Genomic DNA, 23,188 nt, shown 5'->3' on the forward strand with positions numbered 1-23,188 from the left:
GATAGCATAGGAAGTCTGGATAACCAGCTATCTTGCAAACTAGTACGATCCAGCAATCCTGAGTGTGCATTCTCCCTTGGCAATGATCAGCTGCAGTTGAGTAGAGATTGTTCTTAATAGATGGAGCATGTACCATCAACTTTGCCACAGTCTCCGCCATTCCCTATTGTCTCTCAGGCAACGCTAGCTCCATTCGTTTGAGTCTGTCCAGTGGGTAACTGAGGATGCGATGCTTGAGCTGGGTCCCCCTGGGGCTGGTGGGAAAGACAGGATGCTAAAGAAAAGACTGCAGCGCAGGCACATTGGCAGCCTCTTCTTGGTCTTCTCCAGCCTGCAGGAGCTGGGTCCGTCACTGGCACAACTGGTGGCGCAGCGCCTGGCGCGGGGCCAAGGCCAATTGGCGCTCGGTCTGTCCGGCGGCAGCCTCGAATCGATGCGGGCCCACGAGCTGCCCGCCGCCGCTGCCTGCACCGGGCCTGCCGGCCTTGCGCGCTGGAGGCTGGGCTTCTCCGACATGCGCTTGGAGCACTGCGAGAGCACTGATGGCCTCCAGCAGCCCCACCTGCTCTCCACACTGCCCAGCCCCGCCAACCAGGTGATCACCATTAACCCCGCACTGCCTGTGGAGGAGGTGGCTGAGGACTCGGCCAAGGAGGTGAGACAGGCCTTAAGAGGGGACTCCATTCTGCTTTTCGACCTGCTGATTCTGGGTGTGGGTCCCGATGGCCACACCTGCTCACTCTTCCCCGGCCACTCCCCCCTTGCAGGAGCGGGAGAATTTGGTGGCCCCCCCCCATCGGCGACTCCCCAGAAGCCTCACACTTCCCGTGTTGAAGGCAGCTCCAAGTGTTGTCTTTGTGGCGACTACAGTAGGCAAGGCAGACATTCTGAAGCGCGTTTTGGACGACAAGCAGGAAAACCCGCTCCCCGCAGCCCTGGTCCAGCCCCGAGCTGGGAAATTCTGCTGGTTCCTGGACAAGGCAGCAGCCGCACTCCTGACCACGAGTGCCCTTCAGGAAGCATTCCACGTTGTAACCGTTGTAACCGTTCTAACCCGGCGCCCGAGAGATGCTGCAGCTGGGACCATGCGCAACCCGAGTAGGCGGGACCTTCCAGGGCTGGGACCCGCTGCCAGCCCACTCCAGGCTTCATTTTAGAAAAGCCCTGTAGTGCCACTGGAAGCCGATAGGGTCTGGCCACCAGCCCTGCCCAGGGGCTCAACCCATAGGCCCGTGGCTCTGGGTGACAGTTATTAAAAAGAGCATTTGAAGAAAGCAAGAGAGAGAGAGGGAGGGAGGAAGGGAGAGAGAGAGGGAGGGAGGGAGGGAGGGAGGGAGGAAGGGAGAGAGAGAGGGAGGGAGGGAGGGAGAGAGGAGGGAGGGAGGAAGGGAGAGAGAGAGGGAGGGAGGGAGGACTGCAAAACAGTGTGATATGTGTTGATAGACGTAAACACAATACTTATTTAGTGGCTGAGCTAATGCCACAACCTGGCCTCTGCCCAATCATTGTGTCCTGGCCTATAGCAGCCAAGTCTCTACAGTGCACATGCAGACAGCCGTTCCAGACTGAAAAAGACAGGATCCATCACAGCCCCAAGTTATCACTCATATACAGCATCCACAGTGGTATCAAGGCACAGTGGTATCAGGACTCGGAGAGGACCCGAGGGATTGGATTATGCTTACAGCTAAGCCAACCAGAAATACCATTTGCTGGAGGTAAGAAACAATTAGATTCTCTTTGGCATAAGATGAACATTAATCATACCACATCTTAGGTGATCTAGAATGAAACTCCTAAGTGAACAGGGGGATGCCTACCATTCCCCTTCCCCTCCCTATTACCTGCAGGAGGGCAGAGTGCATGAAGACCTTCCATACCAGCAGCCACCAGGGGCTCTTCCAGGAAGCCATGGAGTCTGGTCTCCTGGGGAGCTCACTTGCAGCCTAAAAAGGAGGAAAGATTTGGTTTCCAATCAGCTCTGGACCCAGTGGCAGCACTCATGACTTAACAGACCAACCAAAGGGAGGAACCCTGAGCCCCACATAGTGTCTTGGAAAGGTTTGTGTTGGCCCAGGATGGAGCTACCTATCACAGGGTACAGTCTCTCTGGGGCTCTCTTTAGGAGGAGTCCACATCAAAGTCAGGAGGGCAGCTAGACCAGCCTCCAGTGTGCAACCCGTACCTCCAGCCCTCCAGAAGCTGAGCCATCTCTGCACCAGCCACTTCCCAGCCCATGTGTCAGAAGCAGGGTGTGCTACTGGCATCCCACTCAGGAAGCCTGCATGGAGCCAAGGGTTAGGGCACCTGCCAGCTTCCGCTGCTTCAGGCAAAACTGAGTCTAAGCCCAACTAAGCCAGCCCAGAGAGGGGAAGGGAACTGCCTAAGGTCACACAGCAAGACGATGACTTTTCTAGGACTGGAATGCAGGTCTTCTGACGGTTCAAGGCTTTCCCCACCAGAGGACACCGTTCATCCTCGGAGCCTCAGCCGTGCAGCCAGAGAGGCCTGAGAGTTGAGTTAAGGGAGGTTCGGAGAGAGGCCTGAGAGTTGAGTTAAGGGAGGTTCGGAGAGAGGCCTGAGAGTTGAGTTAAGGGAGGTTCGGAGGGCACAGCCTCAGGGCCATAGTAGCACAATCTCCTAAAAGTAGATGAGGGCAAACCAGCAGAGGCCCTCTGAGACCAGGAGGGCAGCGGGGGCTTTCTTCAGAGTTCTCCTGACAGTTTGCAGGGAAATCAGAACGAGGCGAGCCTGGAAAAGCCGAAAAGCCGAGGTCACCCTCGCCTCTCGCTTCGCCTCGCGGGCGCCTTGGCGGAGCCGGTGTCCGGGGGCGGGTCGGTGGCTTCTCTCCATCTGGAGAAAGCATTAAGGGCCTGGCCTAATGCGATCCGCAAATGTGCTGCTGTTTCCGACCTGAGGCGGCGACTCTGGGCCGAAGGGAGGCGGCCAGTGCGGGGCCCTGGGACCGTGCGGCCCCCTCGCTCGCTCGCTCGCTCGCTCGCTCACAGCAGCCGTCCCGGCGCGCACTCCCCCCGACTACCCGCCGCCTCGCAGTCCCCGGGCCCCCGCCGCCGCCGCGTCCCAGTCCCGCACGTCCACTTGCCACAGCGGGCGCGTCACTCAGCCCCTGGCGCTCTAGGTGCTCGCATCCCACTTGCCAACCGGCCGGACCTTCCGACGCCCAAGACCACTAGGTGCTGTCAGCCCGTTTTCTACCTAGAAAGTCCCAAATCTGAAAACCCCCAACCCGGTGGAGTTCCCCGCAGTCAAGCGCCCCTGAATGCCTCTCCCCCAAACCACCGGGACCCCACGGGAGTTTGCCCGGCCCGAGGTCTCCGAGCCTTGCCGAGCGCCCCGGTCCTGAAGCTCCCGGGAACACAGCAGTGCACCCTCCCGCTCGGAGCCCCGCAACCCCGCTCAGAAGCCACCGCCCCGTCTTGCTCCCCCGGAGAGAGCCTTCCCACCCCCGGGCGCCGAGCTCCTAGCACCCACCTGGCGCCGCAGAAGCGTCTGGGACGTGCAGCCCGGGCCGCGCGGGCTCGGCGCACGCGGAGGAGAGGCGGACAGAAGCGGCCCAGTCAACACCTCGTGCGGAATCCGGGACCGGGACCTTCCCCGACGCTGGCCTCCAGCCCGCGGCGCCGCAGTCGCCGCCGCCGCCGAGAAGTTAAATGGGGCTGGGACGGGGCCGCCCCGCCTCTCCCGCCCCCTCCGGGCGTGCGGAGCAAGGCGCTGGCGGGGGCCCAGAGGCGGAGGGCGCGCGCCGCCACCTGCACCGCCCGGCAAGTGCACGGCGCGCCCGGGCGCCCGCCCGCCCTCGCGTCGGCCCCGCGCCTTCCGCCCGTGCGGGGGACGCCGGGGGCGTGAAGAGAGTGCGTGAGGGGCCGGGCCGGGCCGCTCGGAGCGCGCGGGGCCGCGGCGACGGCGAGACTCGGCTGGAACGCTCCGCCGCCCGCTTCCTGGAAGCCACTCCTCGCCTAGGGCCGGCCGCCAGGCGTGGTGCCAAGAGCCGGGATTGCCGACGCCGCCACCGCCGCCGCCGGCAGGCGCGCAGGGGAAAGGCGGCCGCTGCGCCGCGAGCCAGCCGGGGCGCTCCGCCTCAGCCGGAGCTGGGAGCGGGGATGCCATCGCCCCTTCCCCCAACCCCCGCATTTCCCCGAGCCTCCACCCGCCCCGCCAGGGCCCCGGCGCCGACTCTGCTAAGTCAGGCCCAGCGGCCACACGGAGGCTTGCCCGGAACCGCTGGCTCGTGCCTGCGAGCCTCCGGAGCTCCGGCCAGGCGTGACCAAAGTCGGAGACCAGTGGCCCCACCCGGCCTGCGCCGCCTCTGCCTCCGGAGGCGCCCAGCGCAGATCCTGTGCAGGGGCCGGTGGACTCACCACCCGGACTCTTGGCTGCCAGGGACCACCAGCGACCGACCAGTAGGGGTGCCTCGTAAGCGGGTACCTGGTGCCACTTCCTATGAGCCGAGCTTGGGTAACAGAGCTGCTCAGCTGCCCAAACCATGGGGTGCCCAGGCTTGGGATTTGGGGTGGAGGTGTCAGGCACCGGGACTGGGGTGAATTTCCTCGTGGACTTGTGGAAGTGAAGTAAGGTGGAACGCTTGTCCCTGGCCTTGGCCTAATCTCAGAGGTATAAATCCAAGGGCCCGGGATTGAAAGTCTCACTATGCCCCCGGCTAAGTCCTACCACAGTCATCATTTCCTTGGGTGCCTAGTGTCTGCCAGCCACGTGCCAAGCTCTTTATGTGCAGCTTATCTTCACAAGGGCCCCGTGGTGACAGTAACATTATACGCATTTCATTGATGGGAAAGCTGAGGCCCAGGGGATAACATAACTTGTACACAGTGAGTTGCAAAGTCAGGGTTGGAGCCCATATCTCTCTTCTCTCTAAAGCCTCCATTTGTTCATCTCTGAAGTTGCTTTCCTGCCTGTTCTGTGTTTGGTACATTACAGGTGGTGTTAGAGCTTTACGGAGAGGAGCTGGCCCTGCACGCCTACCTCCCCTATCTTGCCTTCCTTAACTCGGCGACTTCCTCTGGCCAAGAGGAGGATCTCCAGGGCGGTCCATGTAAAACAGCTGGAATCTTGCGGGAAGTTAGCAGAGGACGTTCAGTATGAAGGAGGCAGAGGAGCAGGCGGCCGTGGGGAGACTAGTCATTGGGTGGGGGCGGGGGGGGCTGGGCTAAACCAGAAAGAATGCAACCATGTACAGTCGATTCTCCTATTCACCATTATCAGTTATGTTCTTATAAAGTAAAGGGAACTTTATAGTGAATTTGGGAATACCAGACCATTGATCCTGGGGAAGATACAGGGTTAGATTCCTGCCAGCCTCTGGTCACCACATTCTCGTGAACCAATCAGTACATATGTGTGTTTCTCCTTAAAGACATCTTGCTTAATATGTATTGATTCATTCACACTGAACCCACAACGCGGGCCTGAATGAAGTTTATCTAACACGGGTATCTTATCTAACACAAGGATTTTCTCCACAGGGCACATCACAGCCTTCTTCTGCTTAGGGGCACTAGACAGCACTTCAGCACTGCTCTGGAGGGCCATTTTAAACAGCAGAATCACCAAGAAAAAAGACCGAAATGTGAAAAGTGTCACTGAATAGGCCCTCAAAGGGTACCTGTTTACAGTATGAGAGCTGAAACAAGAAGGCAGAGCATGGCCTTGATGGACCTTAGCTGGGAAAATGCATATCAGGCAACTCCAAATGTTCACCCCTCATCAGAGGACCATGAAAGTGCTGCAAGCATTGATTTGGGGGCTGCAAATACCTTTTAGCAAATAGGCAAGTTCACAAATATGGAATCTGCAAATAATGAGGATTGACTTTGCACTTCTCCTATCAAGGTAGGGTAGAGGAATAATGATGTTAACATTTCCAAACACTTACAATGCACCAGGTACCGTTCCAGGTACTTTGCTTGTATTAACTCAGTCACCACACCAGCCTATGAGGTAGGTATAACTTTTATTCCACTTTACAAATGAGGAGACTGATGTAGAAAGATTTAAACACTGCATGTTCTTAGCAACTAGACTATACCGCTCCTCACGTCACTCACGTTCCCAAATGGAGTCCATTGCAAAAATTACATGCATATTCAAGACGAAATGGAGAATTCAAAGAGACATGCTTGTGCAGTGGCAGCCCTGCACTTCCTGTGACTCAGGAAGGCACTGAGAAGGCCTCTGGGGTGGGGGCGGGTGGGGGTGTTGGCAACATCTGAGCTGCTCTGCTCTAAAGTACTAGTGGCTCCTGTCTCATTTTCCCTTGGGCACTTTTGATTCTGGAGCCTCTAGGGCGTGGCCACATCAAGCAGGGAGGCCAGGGCTGAGGCTTGCTCTCCCACAAGTGCCGTTGAGTATCAGGCCAGCCCCCTCAGGGAACAGCTGGTCGGTAGTGAAAAGCAGAAGGGAAAACACCAGTTCCCTGTTGGAAGTTCTGCCTTCTGTTCACCCTAGCAGGTCTTGCAGTCAGTCCTACGTGTGTGGCTAAGGCACTGTGAGTCAGGATCACAAATTCCTCTACTCCTCCTCTACGTGTGGGCTGGACCTCACACGTGCAGTCCTCAGATTCACCGTCTAACTACCCGAGGGCTCTCCATCACCCTGCCCAAGTGTAGACGCAGAGCCATCCCTCAGGCATGTGCACCCACTCTCCCCTCTTCCCTGAAGCCTGCCCAAATATTTAAACAAGACATTGCCAAAGGCATGGAGGTGGGGGAAGATTGGGGAGTGGGAAGAACAGAAGAGAACGAACCCCCAAAAAGTGTCTGATCAGGCCACTGGGTGTGACTGCCCAACCTATCTATCTCTGATGGGGGACGGGGCTCAGATCCTTCCCTGCCTAGCTCCTGGACTACCTCTCCGCATGAGAACCCCACCGCCTGGGGACAAAGGCAGTGCATTTCAATCCTGAGAGGTCTAAGAAACCAAGTTCTATTTCCTCCCTAAAATCCATCTTCTTGAGTTCCCGGTTTCCCTTATCTCAGAGTTTCCTACTCCTACTCCCTGCATTGCCTAGTGACTGCAACGAGCCAAGCACAACAATGCAACATTTGTATGAGAGAGAGACAGAACCAGGTAAGTTCCTACTAGTGAACTTCTGATGCTTCTGTTGGGGTATGTGTGTATTTTACCCTAAGAGAGAGGTGACATCCCTTCAGGGCTTGGGCCTGAATTTGTTCTTGATACAGAATTACTCTTTCTGGTTGCAGAACTCATGAGATGGACTTGGAAAGCACACTCAAGAAGACTGTGTCGGAGGCTTGGAGAAAAGGAGCCCTTGGAGGCAAATCCTATAGAAGTGAGAGCTGACTGAAGTAGGAACGAAGGATGCATCAGGGGAAACGTCAGGTGAGCATGGTGTCTTAGGGGTGCGAGATTGCCGAGGGAGTGCTCTCACAGGAAAGATCTGTAAGGGAGCAAGGGATGCAGGATAGGGAAGGGTGGAGAGCAGAGCAAGCCCGTGCCCCAGGGAAGGTCTAGCCCTCTCCCGATCCTCATGGATCGTGGAGCCGAAGCTACACCATAGAGTTGCCCTGTCTCCAGGCAACAGGACTGGGTGGTTGTACGCACATGACGGTCATTGCTTCCGCTGGAACTGGATGGCGGTGGAACCTCCTAAGCAGCTCTCATAAGCCAAAGGCGATGCTCAAGGGCAGGTCTCAGGTATAAGCCCTGGGCTGCCACACTCACATAAGCTGGGAGGTGGGTGTACCTGTCAACAACGAGGGTCTGGACAGGGCTCCGGCACCAACAGCATCTACCACAACTGGCTTCTCAGGTGTGCCCCGCCCCACATGGGAAGCAGGCTCAGCCAGTGGTGATAGTTTTCTGCCTGTCCAGAGTACTTCTTTGGAACAAAAATTTGTTTTATAAAACATGTTCAAGGCTTCTGCCTCATAAGCAAAAAAAAAAGAAAAGCCCCTGGGAGGAGGTGTGACAGGAGTGGTTCTACTTGGTGAGGGGCCCTGTGTGCTTTGGCACACCCCCCCTTCCTGGTTTTTCCTCTCATCCTGCACCCAGATCTCCGAGGAGCTGGGGATCAGATCACACCAGATCCGTGATTTCATGCCTTCTTAGAGGTGCCAGATCTGTCATTTCAAGTCAGGAGGCTTAGGAATTACGACTGCTGCAGCACTGGAGGTCTGAGCCAGTCAAAATCTCTGTCAGGACGGTGAGGTGGTGTTAGACTCTTTCTAGAAAATTCCAAATCTTTGGGATTGGTCAAGGGAAAGCTATAGTCCCCCAAAGTGCTGCAAAGGAATAGAGTTGGGATTTGTTGACCCTTCTCAGGGCCAGAAAACTCTCCAGGCCCCAGACCCGAGGCTGATTTTCACGTGGTCTCCAGGGCTAGGAAGGTGCTGACCTTAGTTTTATGTGCATCTCATACTCTGATAAACCTGTACATATACACAGACATATCTGTGCACATAGACTCTACCATGGAACATGAGCAAACCATAGGTACTCTAGGAAGAGTGGATTTACTAGTGCCTTCGAATTCATCCCCTTTACCCTTGACAAGAACCTTATCTTCTTCCCCTCAGAGGCACAAGGCCAGTGTAGAGAACACTGGAGCTGTGGTCAGGAAATGTGCTACCTGTCCAGGCTTGGCCACACACTGGGGGACTCCAGGTAAGTCACTTCACCTCTCTTAGCATCACTTTTCTCCATTATTTTGTGAAATATAAAAATCAGGAAGTTCTAAGAGGTCCTTCCACTTTAACTTCAGAGATTGTTTCTATACTTTGCTTGTATAACATAGAAACATCTTCCTAATCTAGAACCCAGCTCTGGAAGTCTCTCCTCATTTCCCCACAACCAGAACAAAAAAGGCCTCTGAGCATCCAACTGATATCAGATTTAAGCATATTGCATATAAGCAAATACTTACGTCTCATTTGAGACTACTGATTCTTTCTTTGTACATAGTTCTCACATGTTTGTCATCTAGTTTTCAAGGGTAAATTAGAGGCTAGAATTAGAAAGGGACAGAATACCTCCAGAGAAAAGGGATACTAACAGCATAAAGGTGCTACAGGAAAACTGTAAAAGGCACAAAAGAAATAAAAGACACCATAAGTCTGGTACAGTTTTGTTCATCTTGGGGCCTGAGAGTATCACAGTATCATTGTACAGGGCTGTGTTCACGCTCATGAATCCACGTTATCTATGAATTCACTTGTTCCTTAGATTCTGTTGATGGATGTATGGAAGTACAGGCTACATTTTTGAAAAATATTCACTCACCAAAGGGTTAGATTGTAAGAAAAGGAAAACAAAAGCAGGCACCATAGATTCCTTTAACGATTCACCCTTAGCTTCCTGAAAAATTCACACCTAGCACATCATCTCTGACAACTCTAGGAGTCCAAGGGTTTTCTCCAGAATTGGTTAATTTGAGCAAAAATAACAGAGTGCAAAGTACTCTGTACACTTTTTTGTTTAAAAATGTGATATCGGTTTTCTTACAAGTCGTCAAGAAGAGTTGTGCACAAAAGCATTTTCTCCCATGCTGCATGGCATGTCACTCACCCTGCACCACAGAATGAGACCCACTTGTTTAGTCTACTTCCCTACGTGTCCCTTACTCTGTCAGACTGGCAATATTTGGGTTGGAAACACCACAAAGAAATACTTGAAACGTCATTTTTTCAAATATAAGTTCAGTAAAAACATTTCTATGTATTAAGTTTTGCAAAACACACTTAACTTTGGGAGAGTTTGGATAGCCAATTAAGCATTTTTATCCCTGCTTTACCAAGACTCAGGCAAAAAATGTTCTATGGATGAGTGTGAAGAACCAAATTCCTTCAGATGCCACCATCTATGTCCAGTCAGCTTTAGGCTTAAAGAACAATTCAGTTCAATGCAGCAAAATGCAATATATATTAGTTGACAATCTATTTTTGCCAGGTTATGTTCTAGGTCCTGGGAAAACAACGGTGTGGTAAGATACAGCCCTGCCTGAAGGAGCAAACGAGATACTGTTTTCCACAATGGCTGCACCAACTTACGTTCCCACCAACAGCGTAAGAGGGTTCCTTTTTCTCCACACCCTCTCCGGCATTTGTTATTTGTAGACTTTTTAATGATGGCCATTCTGACCAGTGTGAGGTGGTACCTCATTGTAGTTTTGATTTGCATTTCTCTAATAATTAGCGATGTCAAACATCTTTTCCTGTGCCTATTGGCCATCTGTATGTCTTCTGTGGAGAAATGTCTATTTAGGTCTTCTGCCCATTCTTTGATTGGGTTGTTTGCTTTTTGGTTGTTGAGTTGTGTGAGCTGTTTGTATATTTTGGAAATTAAGCCCTTGTCAGTCACATCATTTGCAGGTATTTTCTTCCAGTCTGTAAATTGTCTTTTCTTTTTGTTTATGGTTTCCTTTGCTGTGCAAAAGTTTGTAAGTTTGATTAGGTCCCATTTGTTTATTTTTGCTTTTATTTCTATTGCCTTGGGAGACTGACCTAAGAAAACACTGGTATGATTTATGTCAGAGAATGTTTTGTCTGGCTGTATTTTTAATAATCCAAGCAAGAGCTCATGATGGCCTAACCTGGTACAAGTAGTAGTGGAAATAGAAGAAAATAGACTGATTTGCGACAATTGTAAGAGACGTAGAATTGTTAAGACTTGGTGAATGACTTAAAGGGTAGAGAGGAGAGACAGTCAAGGCTGATACCCTAATTCCTGCCATGGGCCATGGGTGATGGCAGTGTCATTCGTGGACACTGGGAACAACAGAAGAAGAGGGGTATATTGGCTGGAGAGAGGCAGTGCAGAGATGATGGCTTCACCTGGAACGTTTTGAGCTGGAAATGCCTCTGGGTCTAGAATCAGGAAGACAAGCTGGGCTGGAGATTGAGATCTGTGACTCCTCAGCATATGGTTGATACCTGAAGCCATGGAAGTTGATAGTGTGGGTGAAAACAGGCAGCTAGCTAGCTCATTCACCATCTAGCCATACATCTGTTCATGGAAAGGAATTTGTAAATGTTCCCTAGTGTGCATGTAGTATGTCTATAATTTCGCCTAAACAGTGAAAATATCACAAGTTTATTTCTTTTTCTCAAAAAACCAAAACCAAGGAGCAATCACTGGGAGCACTCTTGATTTCTGCCTTTGTCTTCACCGTTTGCTCTTATGGTTCAGTGGCTCCGGCCTGAAGGATGTTCTCTCAGCTCTGTTCCTTTGCTCTTTCATGGTGAACTTCCGCCTGAAAGACACACCCACCCCTGAATCCTCCAAGGCAAGTTTGACATTCGATCCGAGCCTGGGTCTCTGGTTTACCATCAAAGCGAGAGAGGGACTTATTCAGCCTTTCCCATGAAACTGCTAAATGCTATTTCATTAAATATGTACCAGAGCAGCGTATTTTTATTGTTGTTTTTAAAAACCAAGAAAGAAACCAAAAAAACTCCATGAAACAAGTATCCCCAAATTCATGTATGGTGTCAGGAAGATTGAGAACAAAATGACCAGTGTTCTGCAAAGCATCAATAAAGAAAATGGAAAAGAATTTTTCCTTTCAAAAAAAAAAAAAACGCTGATATTGACATGAAATGTCAGGTCAGGTAGAGACTTCTGATCCAAGATGATTTGAACTCAAATGTTTCACTCATCCTACCCATTCCCCACTGAAATCACTAAATGGATATTATATAAAATTCTATATGAATGCTGGAAACGGAGGAAGGGAATTATCCCCATAACTGAAACTCAGCGGGTTGATGAGATACACTAGTAGCCATTGCTCTGGCGACAATGGCCCTCGTGATGAAGGAAGACAGCTGTGCACTGTGAATGTCCTCCGCTCACCCTGCCAGGAAGCTAAGGAAACCATGGGTATCTTGTGGGAGACTCAGCAGCACCTTTACCACGTCTGGCCTGGGACCTCACAGGAATGGTCCCTCTGTAGGTGTATCTCCCTGTGTGGTACCCTCTTGGCTGCCTCTTGCTAGCCTCCTCCTCTGGCTTCCTCCTGGCTATGTAAACCAGAGACTCTGGTTTTTAGAATGATCAGTTTAATGTATACAAGATGTGTCACCTTTCTGGTGAAGGTTCTGGGGAGCACTAACCCCTCCATCTTTGGAATCTCAAGAGTCACAAGAGCCTTTGAAGAACAGTCATTTTCTGAGCTGCATCCAGTTGCATTGGGAGAGCCAAGAGGCAGAGGGAGTATAGCTGAGAGCAGGGCAGCCCCGCGTCCTCTCGTTGTGGGCTCTCAGCTATTACCATTCCTGTGGCTTCACACTGACAGTTATAAGTATGTACATATAGATCGAATAAATATATGTAGACTAAAATGGGATTAAATGGTAGGATAATAAACCTCACTGAGATGAAAAGTATAGTAAGTGCTGGTGTTCAAGGGGGACCAAGAAACGGAACTCCTCTGTCCAAATCTTGAACCAATGGAGCAATAATAACAAAGTGTAGGAAGACCACACATCGCCTTTATTCCTGAGCTTTCCGTGTGCTCTCCACTGATGAGCAGCTCCCGAGAAGGGGAGGGGAGGGGCTGAGCTACATTTGCTCAGTTCTTCTTTCTAAACTCATCAGTCAGATCAAGTTCCCCTGGACCCAGGGCTCACGAGCTAGAGGGTATAAAGAGGGAAAGAAAGTCCTACGAAAAGAGCTGCGTCTACATGGAGGAGGCATCCCAAGTGGAGGAGAAGTGTCCACCACACATACCCCAGCACTCTTTGGATTTTTCTTCCATTAATCTCTTGGGCTTGGTCATTAAGCCTGTGCTCAACTGGAAGAAGACATTTCCCATCTTCATGAGGCTACTTCTGCCTTACCAACTACTACATTTTTGGGTGTCCTCATTGACAGGGTGGATTTTGCCCCTAGAAAGCTCTGAAATGAGTTGAAACTGTATAATAACTAAATGAACACCACTGTATTAGTTTCCTAGGGCTGTCGTAACAAATGACTACAACTGGGTGACTTAAAGCAACAGAAACTAGTTCTCTCACTGTTCTGGAGCCCAGACGTCCAAAATAAAGGTGTCAGCAAGTCCGTGCTCCACCTGAAGGCTCTAGGGGAGAATCCTTCCTCGCCTCTTCCTTGGCTTCTGGGAGCATCACTCCAATCTTTCTCTGCTTTTCCCATGGAAGCCTTCCCATGCTTTCCCCATGGCCTTCTGCCCTGTGTCTGGCTCTGTGACAAATCCTCCTCTCCTTTCTACTATAAGGGCACCAGCCATTGGATTTAGGGCCCACCCTAATCCAGGATGATCTCATCTTAACACCCCATCTGCAAAGACCTGATTTCCAAATTCACATTTTCAGGTACTGTAGGTTATGACTGGGACATATCTTTTTGGAGGCCATTAATCAATCCACTGCAGCCACCAATACTAAAGTTTACTAGATATTCTATTTCCCACCTGAAATTATGTCCAACGATGTTGTCCGACATAGCTTATCAGAGGTTCTACAACGGAGACCAAACAACATTAAGATACTCTAAGAACAACATACTAATATAAATGTAGACATATAGACATATACAGAATATATAAAGAATTCTCACAAGTTAATAATAAGCAATTTAAAATGGTCAAAAGATGGAGTTCCCTGGTGGTCTAGCGGTTAAGACTCCACGCTTCCACCGCAGCGGGTGCGGGTTGGATCCCTGGTCGGGGAACTAAGATCCCACATGCTGCGTGGTGTGGCCAAAAATATATATAAATAAATAAATTAAATTAAATGGTCAAAAGATTTGAAGAGACGCTTCACAGAAGAAGATACACACATGCCCAATAAGCATATGAGAAGGTGCTCAACATCATTAGTTATCATCAGGGACTGGCCTGTGGGAGGCACCAAGGGGGCTTAGACTTACAGTGCTGTACACTAAATAAGAGGTCTTCCAGTTGCCAGGGTAGCCACATTCCCAGAGACATTCACAAAGGTGGGGCCTTGGACCAAGACACTGACCACCTAATTTGTAGCAAATGGGTTCTAGTTATCACTACTGAAAAAGAAACAGTGGATGCACATCCCTGGTCCAATCAACTGTGGCCAGTGGATAGGGTCACAATGTTCAGGGTGGCTGATGGGTCCCTCCACAGTGGGTAAAGTAGAAGTTATATGTGGGGCAGACACGCTAAAAGAGCAATCTGACAGGTACAGACATAGCACAGCCTTTAGAGTTGAGCTCTGTGATATTCATTCAGCAAGTCACTTGCCTTCTCTAAGTCTCAATTTCTTCACCAGCAAATAGGAACATTGCAACTTGCCTTAGTGCTTTTAATGAAGATTAAACTAGAAAATGCACGTAAAGCAAATGACACAGCTGGCCCAGGAAGGTGGTCTTTCTTCCACCTCCATGGAGGTGAACATAACTGATTCTTCCTGCTCGTGGGGTGGGAAATGGAAGTGGCTCCTGAGAGGAACACTTTAAGCCTGAATTACTCCAAGTCCAAAGGAATGTCCCCAAGAACCCTTGGTCCCAGGACAATCCCAGGAACTGGAACAAGTTTTCCTAAAGGAGCCATAACATCCACTTTGATTCTTAGCCCCCTCTCCACGGTTTACCTCTGAGGCAGAGAAGAACCTTTATGTCAATGGAACTTGGCTTGAGTTTGGGGGCCTCTTCCAGGCAGATAATTCCCCAGGCACCTTTCTACTGGACATACTTCATTAGGGCTTGCCCTCGAATACTCCCTTGATTCTATGTTCTGACATCTCTCTAATGCTCTTATTTCGGCCCTCTAGACTTGGCCTCGAGGTTAATATTTGATCTCCTTTGCTGATCTCTTGTTAAGAACAGACTTGGCTTTTTATTCCCCCTTCCTGCTCTTTGTACTTTTACTTACACTGAGTAGGATCACATGTCCCTTGTCAGCCCACTGAGACCAACCCTTGGTGCTGCCCAAAGGCCAGATCTCAAGCTGGCCTTGCTCAGTACCCCCAAGGGGAGATTTCAGCAAAACCTAGTTATCCACTGGGACCTAGACCACGCACATGGCCATGCGTGATCTCATAAGGACAGACACCAGGTGAGTCTCCTGGGACTCACTCCACTTGCCTCTACAGCAAAACAAGAGATAAGTAGGCAAAAGTGAGGATGGGATCCCAGCTTGAAGCTAAGCAGTGTCCATGCTAAGGGTCACATACACCTGGCAATACCTATTGAACTGAAAGATGTGCCTGTCAGGAGTCCATTCGTTTGAGGGATGGAGAAATCTCAGAAGAACATATCCTCAAGGAAGAGGAAGCCGCGTAAATAAACTTGATCCATTTAAGAATATCTAGTACTTATTTATATTTAGAACTGTAGTAGATTAGTGTCCTGCCTCCTCACCTTTGCCCACAGGTCTGGAGGTTGGCTAGGGTAACTCAGTTCTGGTCCATGTCTCTCTCTGGTAGGCTAGCTTGGGCATGCCCTCCTGGTGAAGATGCAGGTGCAAGAGCACAGGTGGGAAGGCTAAGTGCTATTTCAAGTTTCCGTTTGTATCCAGCCTGCTACGATCCCACAGGCCAAACAAGTCACGAGCTGGACCCCGAGTCAGAGTGGGCACAGGAGGAGTTTGCAGCTGTGCACGACTGTCTTAAAAATCAATTCAACATTAAGAATAACCAAGGCCTTTTTACCAACACAGTGTGTCATGTTTATTGGACTATTCACAGGTCAGCTAAAAACACCATGAAGGGAAAAGACCGGATGCCATCAGTAATGTCAGGAAACAAGATATTTAGCGGTTCTTAGTTTCAAGTGTCGCATTCCATCACAGCTTGAGGAACATGGGCAATTCACTAACAAAACTGCAGTGGGTGCATTTGTTTTTAGCAACAAGGAGCACATACATTTATTTAACCAATGACTTTTAGGACAGTCAGCAAAAAAAGAAGATGGTATTTTCATGTAGCTAAGACAAGAAAATCATTTATACAAATTAAATGGATACAAAATACATTATAAAGAGAACACACATACAAAAGTCATTAAGCTGGTCAAAGAGCAGGAATGCCACAGAACACCACACTGAGAGGACACTGGTGTGAATTCATTTCCGTTATGAAAGTACGTCCAAAGTTTGAGTTACACATTTACTGAGGTAAAGGCACAATCACTTCCACGTAATTAATGGGGAAGAATCCAGATTCCCCATGGAGCACTCCTTCATACCAGTTTTCATCTATCTGATTGGTTAATGTAATGATATCCCCTTCTTTAAATCCTAGTTCTCCTTGGTTTTCTGGCTCAAACTCATAGAGACCACGACAGCAGGGCTGGTCCATGGGAATGTGAGAACCTGTCCACATCACATGGAGACAAAAAGCACAGGTTAACACGACAAATCACCCAGGAAGCATTGCAAAGGTGGAGAGTTGCAGAGACCACCACAGCAGGCCCCTGCCTTCCTTCCCAGGACAAGGCCGGCTCAACCCACCTCACAGGTGCTGTACTTGTGGCCTCTGCCCTCCTCAGCTCTCCCAGCTGCCCTAGATGACCTCCTGGGCCCACGGCTTTTCTCATCAGTTCTCCCGGCCAGAGAATTCAGGCCCAGCCCCTGTCCTTGAAGCAGCTACTCAGCTCTGCCTGGAGCCCAAGGGAGGTGCAGAATTACAAGGCCCAACCCCTGCCCTCAGGGAGCTCATAGTTTCTTTCCGGAGACTGGAAAACACATGGGAAACATTTAAAAAACAAAGATGAGGTACTGTATCACCTATAGCTCAGAGAAGAAGAAAGCAGGAAAGGCCTGGGTGGTCAGGGACATTTTCCTAGAGCTGGTGACCAGGAGCTGGAACATGGCAGGGCGTGAGACTGGAGAGGGGTGAGGAGAATCTCTACAGACCAGCCTGCAGTCTTGGGACTGTTGTACTAAGCCAGAAGTTCTCAGAGTAACATCTTTTAAATAATTGCTTTTTCATTTCAAAACTAAAACTAAACATGGTAAAAAGAGAGAAAAGACATGCAAAATTGAGAAAAGTTAGCTGTAAACCACTAATGAAGAGGTAACCAATGTTAAATTAACATTATGGCATAGAAGCTTCCAGATATCTTTATGAATTTGTGTATGTATTTACATATAGCTGTTTGCATAAAAGAATTCCTATACATATTACTGTGAACATCTGTCCAGGTTACATTTAATTGCTGACCAGTTGTCAACTGTTACCAGTATAACATAATTTCTTTAACCGATCTCCTATTATAGGATATTTAAAGGTCCTCCTTTCTTCCCTTTCTTCCCATCCTTCCCTCCTTCCTTCTTTCCTTTCTTTCTTCCTTCCTTCCTCTTTCTTTCTCTCTTCCCTTCTCCATTCCTTCCTTTTCATTTTCCTGTTTGTTTTCTCTTGGCTTTCATTGATAACTCTTTGAAAAATATCCTAATGTATGTGTATTTACAAATATGTACATTTAATTCCTGAGGGTAAACGTCTAGAAGGAAATTGGCTGTTCATAGACATAAATTTTTCCAAGACTTTCAAAATTTACTATCAATGTATTTTTTCTATGATTTTTTTGTCCTAAAAGTACTAGGAGCCCCTAATATATTATACACTTTTATACTATAAATATTGACCTTGTATCTGTCATGTTTGATACAAGCAGTATTCCCAGCTTATTATCTGTTTTTTTATTTCTTTTATTTTGTTTTTGGAGTGTGTACTGGGGATGGGGCAGGGATGGGGGTTTCTGTTTTGTTTTGGCATACATGCAGAAATTTTATACAACATAAGCAGTCAAACTGATGAAACTTTTCATTCATGGTTTCCCTTCTACAATTATATATGAATATTCAACTAAATTTATCCAAGTACTTTTTTTAAATTAATTTTTAACATGAAAATGTTTTCTTTCAACCTGTTTGCACTTTTGCAAGTAAAGGTATTATTTGCTTTTAATGATGTTTAAGCAGTTATCACAACACGATTTATTAAATAACCCATTCTTCTCCGCTGATTTCAAATACTGCTTTTATCTTTATCAATATCATACATTTAATTATCATGTGCACTTGGATCTATTTTAGGATCTTCTACTTTGCTCCACTGATCCGTTTCAGTAACTGTACCACACTACTTTAAATATTGTAGCTTTGAAGTAAAGGTTAGTAATTAGTAAAGCAAGTTCCTCATTATTACTCTTCTACAGGCATATGTTGGAGATATTGCAGGTTTGGTTCCAGACCACCGCAATAAAGCAAACATCTCAATAAAGCAAGTCACCCCAATTTTTTGCTTTCCCAGTGCATATAAAAGTTATGTTTACACTAAACTGTACTGTGTTAAGTGTGCAGTAGCATTTTGTCTAAAAAAACAATGTGTATACCTTAATTTAAAAATACTTTATCGCTAATAAATGCTAACCATCATCTGAGCCTTCAGCGAGTCCTAATCTTTTTGCTGGTGGAGGGTCAGCCATGCTGATGGTTGCTGACTGGTCAGGGTGGTGGCTGCTGAAGGCTGGGAGGCTGTGGCAACTTCTTAACATAAGACAACAGTGAAGTTTGCTGCATCAGTTGACTCTTCCTTTCACAAGTGATTTCTCTGTAGCAGGCAACGCTATTGGATAGCATTTTACCCACAGTAGAACTTCTGTGAAAATTGGAGTCAATCCTCTCAAACTCTGCTGCTGCTTTATCAACTAAGTGTATGTAATATTCTAAATCTTTTACTGTCATTTCAACAGCCTTCACAGAATCTTCATCAGGAGTAGATTCCATCTCAAGAAACCAGAAACCACTTTATTTGCTCATCTATAAGAAGCAACTCCTCATCTGTTAAAGTTTTATCATGAGATTGCAGCAATTCAGTCACATCTTCAGGCTCCACTTCTAATTCTAGTCGTCTTGTTATTTCCACCACATCTGCAATTACTTCCTCCTCTGAAGTCTTGAACCCCTCAAAGTCATCCGTAAGAGTTGGAATCAACTTTTTCTGATAATGTTGATATTTTGACCTCTTCCCATGAATCATGAATGTTCTTAATGGCATCTAGAATGCTGAATCCCTCTCAGAAGGTTTTCAATTTACTTTGCCCAGATCCATCAGAGGGATCACTATCTGTGGCAGCCATAGTCTTACAAAATGTATTCTTAAATAGTAAGACTTGAAAGTTGAAATTACTCCTTGATCCATGAGTTGCAGAATGGATGTTGTGTTAGCAGGCATGAAAACAACACTGATCTCATTGTACGTCTCCATTAGAGCTCTTGGGTGACTGGGTGCATTGTCAATGAACAGTAATATTTTGAAAGGAATCATTTATTCTGAGCAGTAGGTCTCAACAGTGGGCTTAAAATATTCAGTCAACCATGTTGTAAACAGATGTGCTGTCATCCAGGCTTTGCTGTTCCATTTCTAGAGCACAGGCAGAGTAGATTTAGTATAATTCTGAAGGGATTTAAGATTTTCAGAATGGTAAGTGAGCTCTGGCTTCAACTGAAAGTCACCAGCAGCATTAGCCCCTACCAGGAGAGTCAACCTGTCCTTTGAAGCCAGGCATTGACTTCTCCTCTCTAGCTATGAATGTCCTAGATGGCACCTTCCAATAGAAGGCCATTTCATCTACATTGAAGATCTGTTGTTTAGTGTAACCACCTTCATTAATGATCTTAGCTTGATCTTCTGGATAACCTGCTGCAGCTTCTCCATCAACACTTGCTGCTTCCCCTTGCACTTTTACATCACGGAGGCAGCTTCTTTCCTTAAACCTCATGAACAACTTCTGCTAGCTTCAGACTTTTCTTCTGTAGCTTTCTCACCTCAGCCTTCATAGAATTGAAAAGAGTTAGGACCTTGCTCTGGATTAGGCTTTGGCTTAAGGGAATGTTGTGGCTGGTTTGTTCTTCTCTCCAGATCACTGAAACTTTCTCCATATCAGCAATAAAGCTGTTTCACTTTCTTATCATTTGTGTGTTCACTGGAGTAGCACTTTTAATTTCCTTCAAGAACTTTTCCTTTGCATTCACATCTTGGCTCCTGTTTGGTGCAAGAGGCCTAGATTTTCACCTATCCTAGCTTTCGACATGCCTTCCTCACTAAGCTTAAGCAATTCTAGCTTTTGATTTAAAATGAGACGTGCGACCCTTCCTTTCACTTGAACACTCAGAGGCGATTGTAGGGTTATTAATTGGCCTAATGTCAATATTGTTGTGTCTTGGGGAATAGGGAGGGTGAGGAGAGGGAGCGAGATGGGGGAGTGGCAGGTTGGTGGAGCGGTCAGAACACAGACGTTTTTCAAGTTCATCACCTTATATGGGCACAATTTGTGTCCCCCCCCAAAACAATGACAGTAATAACATCAAAGATCACACATCACCACAACAAATACAATAATAATGAAAAAGTTTGAATTATTGTGAAAATTACCCAAATGTAACCCAGAAACACAAAGCGAGCAAACACTGTTGGAAAAATGGTGTCCATAGACTTGCTCGATACAGGGTTGCCACAAACCTTCAATTTGTAAAGAATGCAATATCTGCAAAGTGCAATAAAACAAGGTATGCCTGTATTTAAAAATTTCCTATTCCCACAAAATCATTCAACCAGGTAAATTTTAGTATCAGTGTATTGAGTTACCCTCATCTTGACTTTAACTGGGTCATATTTTTTGAGTAATAGTAAGATTAATGTTACAAGATTATTTTTAAATGAATGACCATTGCATGCCTTGAGGAAACCACACTTGTTTCTGTGTTGTACATTTATGCTACGTCTAGACTGGGTTTGTTACTATTTTAGATTTTTACCTCTGTATTTTAAAATGAAATTACTTCCTTTTTATGTTCTGGTCACGTTTTGGTATAAGAGCATTTATAAAGTAAATTAAACTCTTTTCTCTATTCTCTAAAACATTTAAACTTGAAGATTTGATTTTAAAATGCCCCTAAATATCTAGGCCTATGGATTTCTGAAGACAGAAGGCTTTCTAGGATAGCTTATGATAGTGGCTTAGTGTGTCTGGGAAGGACATATGGTCACCCCAGTCCAGTTCCCTACAGATCCTAAAGGGGACATGTGGCCCCAGTGGTTCCCATGGTTCCATGCAGAGGAGCCAAAGGTGAGAGAATGGGCAGGAGCTGAGGGGCTGCCCTGGCCAAGTGAGGTGATGCCCCTCGCAGAGGGGGTGGAGGGCAAGGACCACCGGTGAGTTCAGAGGGAGACCTGATTGTCCCAGTCAAGATGGAGGTGGAAGGAGGCTGAACCCCACCCCAGGAAGACCACACACTGCATCCACGTGAGGCCACCACATGGACAGAGGCCACTACCAGTGGACGGAACAGGCCATCCAGGAGGAGACCAGGGAAGCCTGCACACCACAATAGCAGACACTTGTTCCTCTTTACATCACCCGAGCAGAGTGAGGTCTGCACAGCAGGGAATGCAGCACCCCAGAGCCAGACCAGGCCAGTTTCATGGGTTTTGGCCTTAAGAAGAGGGCTTAATCCTTTCCCGTGATTGAAATATCTGCACACGTGTGACCTCTGTCATCCTATGTTTTCCATTTCTATTTCCTTTTTCTATTATTATGAAACATTCTTATTTCTCTCCCTGTCCAGACTTCAACTGAGAGTTGAAACAAGCTCTGCTAGAGATTGTGTTCCTTCCTCACCAAGTCTTTTCCACCCAAGTAAAGAGAGAAGATAGATTTGGGTTGGTCAAATGAGAAGCCCCTTTGTCCTGGGGAAGGGACGGGAGGTGGCAGCAAATTCACCGTGCAGCACCCCTTTCTCTGGGGGCAGTCCTCCCTCAGTGCCACCCCACTGCTAAACTTCCACGCACACTGTCCACCTCACGTGGGAGTGAGAGCCAACCCCCCCACTGGCATAAGGAGCGTTTCTCACCTACTGCCTTCCTGCTGCAGTGGTTCTCAACCTGGCGGCACATTAAAAGGCCCACTGCCCAGGCTGACCCCAGACCACTTAAATCAGTAGCTCTGGCAATGGGACCCAGACAACGGGGAAATTTTAAAAATTTCTCAGGTGTTTCCAATTTCCAAAGGAGGTTGCGAACCACCAGACTCATGGCCCTCTTTCCCTCCATTTCCTTTGACCAGAGCCCGGGAGTGTCAAGGAGCTCGTGGGGAAAGGGAAGAGCATGGTGGCGGGTCGGCGGGGGTGGGGGGTGGGGAGGTTCTTCTTCCTCTGCAGGTGGGAAGCTCCTTCCCAGGTGGTGCTTCCAGGTAGGTCAGCATTTTAAAATCTGGGCCCCCTGCACTATTATCTCTAGAATCTACCTGATGTTTCTAGCATGTAGATGGCTCTTTCCATGACAGACACCACCATCCCACCCCAAGTCTGTATATTCCTCTTGTCATAATGACGGTAATTGGGAAGTAGAAGGATTTAAATAGGGGGCCCAGTTCACGATCTTGAATATGAACAGAATAACCTTCAATGATTTCAAAACATTGGGGAATTGTGCGTTTCCAAGCAGAACTTTCCATTTTCCTTTGGAAATACAGCTCCTCTCTGGGTGGGCAGGGGGGCTGGGAGCTGGGCACTGAAACCCTGCAGCAATTCAAGCCTCTGAGTCAAAGTCAATTTTATTAATGAATAACTGTTTCCATGTGGTCTATTAAAATGATTAGTATTCTTTTATCATTTCTCCCACTGTCAGTTTTTAACAGAGACGGAGTCAGGTGCCAAAGCACATAGTGGTCTTGGGAAGCATTTCCCTGAACACAAAATGTCAATGCTAGAAGGGTCTCTGGTGGTCTTCAGTGAACCTCCTCTTTTTGAAGACGAGGTCACAGCAGCCTGGCCTCAGAGCTAATGGCAAAGGCAGAAAGACACACCAGGGCTCCAGACCCCAGCCCATGACCTACCCTCCTGATGTCACCTCCTATGTGATCTATGCCACTGCTAAGGGTTGCCAAGAAATTTCACAGGCTATCATGCTGACTTACAGGGCTAATTGTGTGTGTGTGTGTGTGTATATATATATATATTTTTTTCCCCTCCCATTTACTTTGTAAGCTACCTACAATGACTAAAATAAATATTAATGGCAGGCATGCACTTATCCCAACCACCACCTATGTGTGCATACGTGTGCACCCCCTGCACACATGCACTGAACAGATCGGCGGTAAGACACATCACTCACTTCTCACTTCATTTATTCTAGGCGAGGGACCATTGCCACACCGCCCACTTTGATTTCCTAAGAGCTGGGAAGTGACCAAGCAC

General features: G+C 48.0%; 2 protein-coding genes and 1 pseudogene across 3 annotated transcripts in view; 1 reads left to right on the forward strand and 2 right to left on the reverse strand.

Moving 5' to 3' along the window:
* The window catches only part of ADAMTSL3 (ADAMTS like 3), a 370,467-nt gene extending 366,895 nt beyond the window's left edge, over window positions 1–3,572 (reverse strand). The window contains exons 1-2 of the mRNA XM_060005339.1: window positions 3,493–3,572; window positions 1,845–1,946 (exon numbers count right to left, since the gene is read on the reverse strand). Of these exons, the coding sequence (XP_059861322.1) occupies window positions 1,845–1,913 (69 nt within the window). The 5' untranslated portion in view covers window positions 1,914–1,946; window positions 3,493–3,572. The remainder of the gene's footprint in view (window positions 1–1,844; window positions 1,947–3,492) is intronic.
* LOC132421181 (6-phosphogluconolactonase pseudogene) lies at window positions 230–1,035 on the forward strand (annotated as a pseudogene).
* Window positions 3,573–15,633: 12,061 nt separating the features above from the next.
* Window positions 15,634–23,188, reverse strand: part of SH3GL3 (SH3 domain containing GRB2 like 3, endophilin A3) — a 145,484-nt gene continuing 137,929 nt past the window's right edge. For both annotated transcript variants that reach the window (XM_060003608.1, XM_060003610.1), the window contains one exon: window positions 15,634–16,297. In XM_060003608.1, the coding sequence (XP_059859591.1) occupies window positions 16,092–16,297 (206 nt within the window). In that variant the 3' untranslated portion in view covers window positions 15,634–16,091. The remainder of the gene's footprint in view (window positions 16,298–23,188) is intronic.

The sequence above is a fragment of the Delphinus delphis genome, chromosome 2 (assembly GCF_949987515.2).
Source record: "Delphinus delphis chromosome 2, mDelDel1.2, whole genome shotgun sequence".
NCBI classification, from domain to species: Eukaryota; Metazoa; Chordata; class Mammalia; order Artiodactyla; family Delphinidae; genus Delphinus; species Delphinus delphis.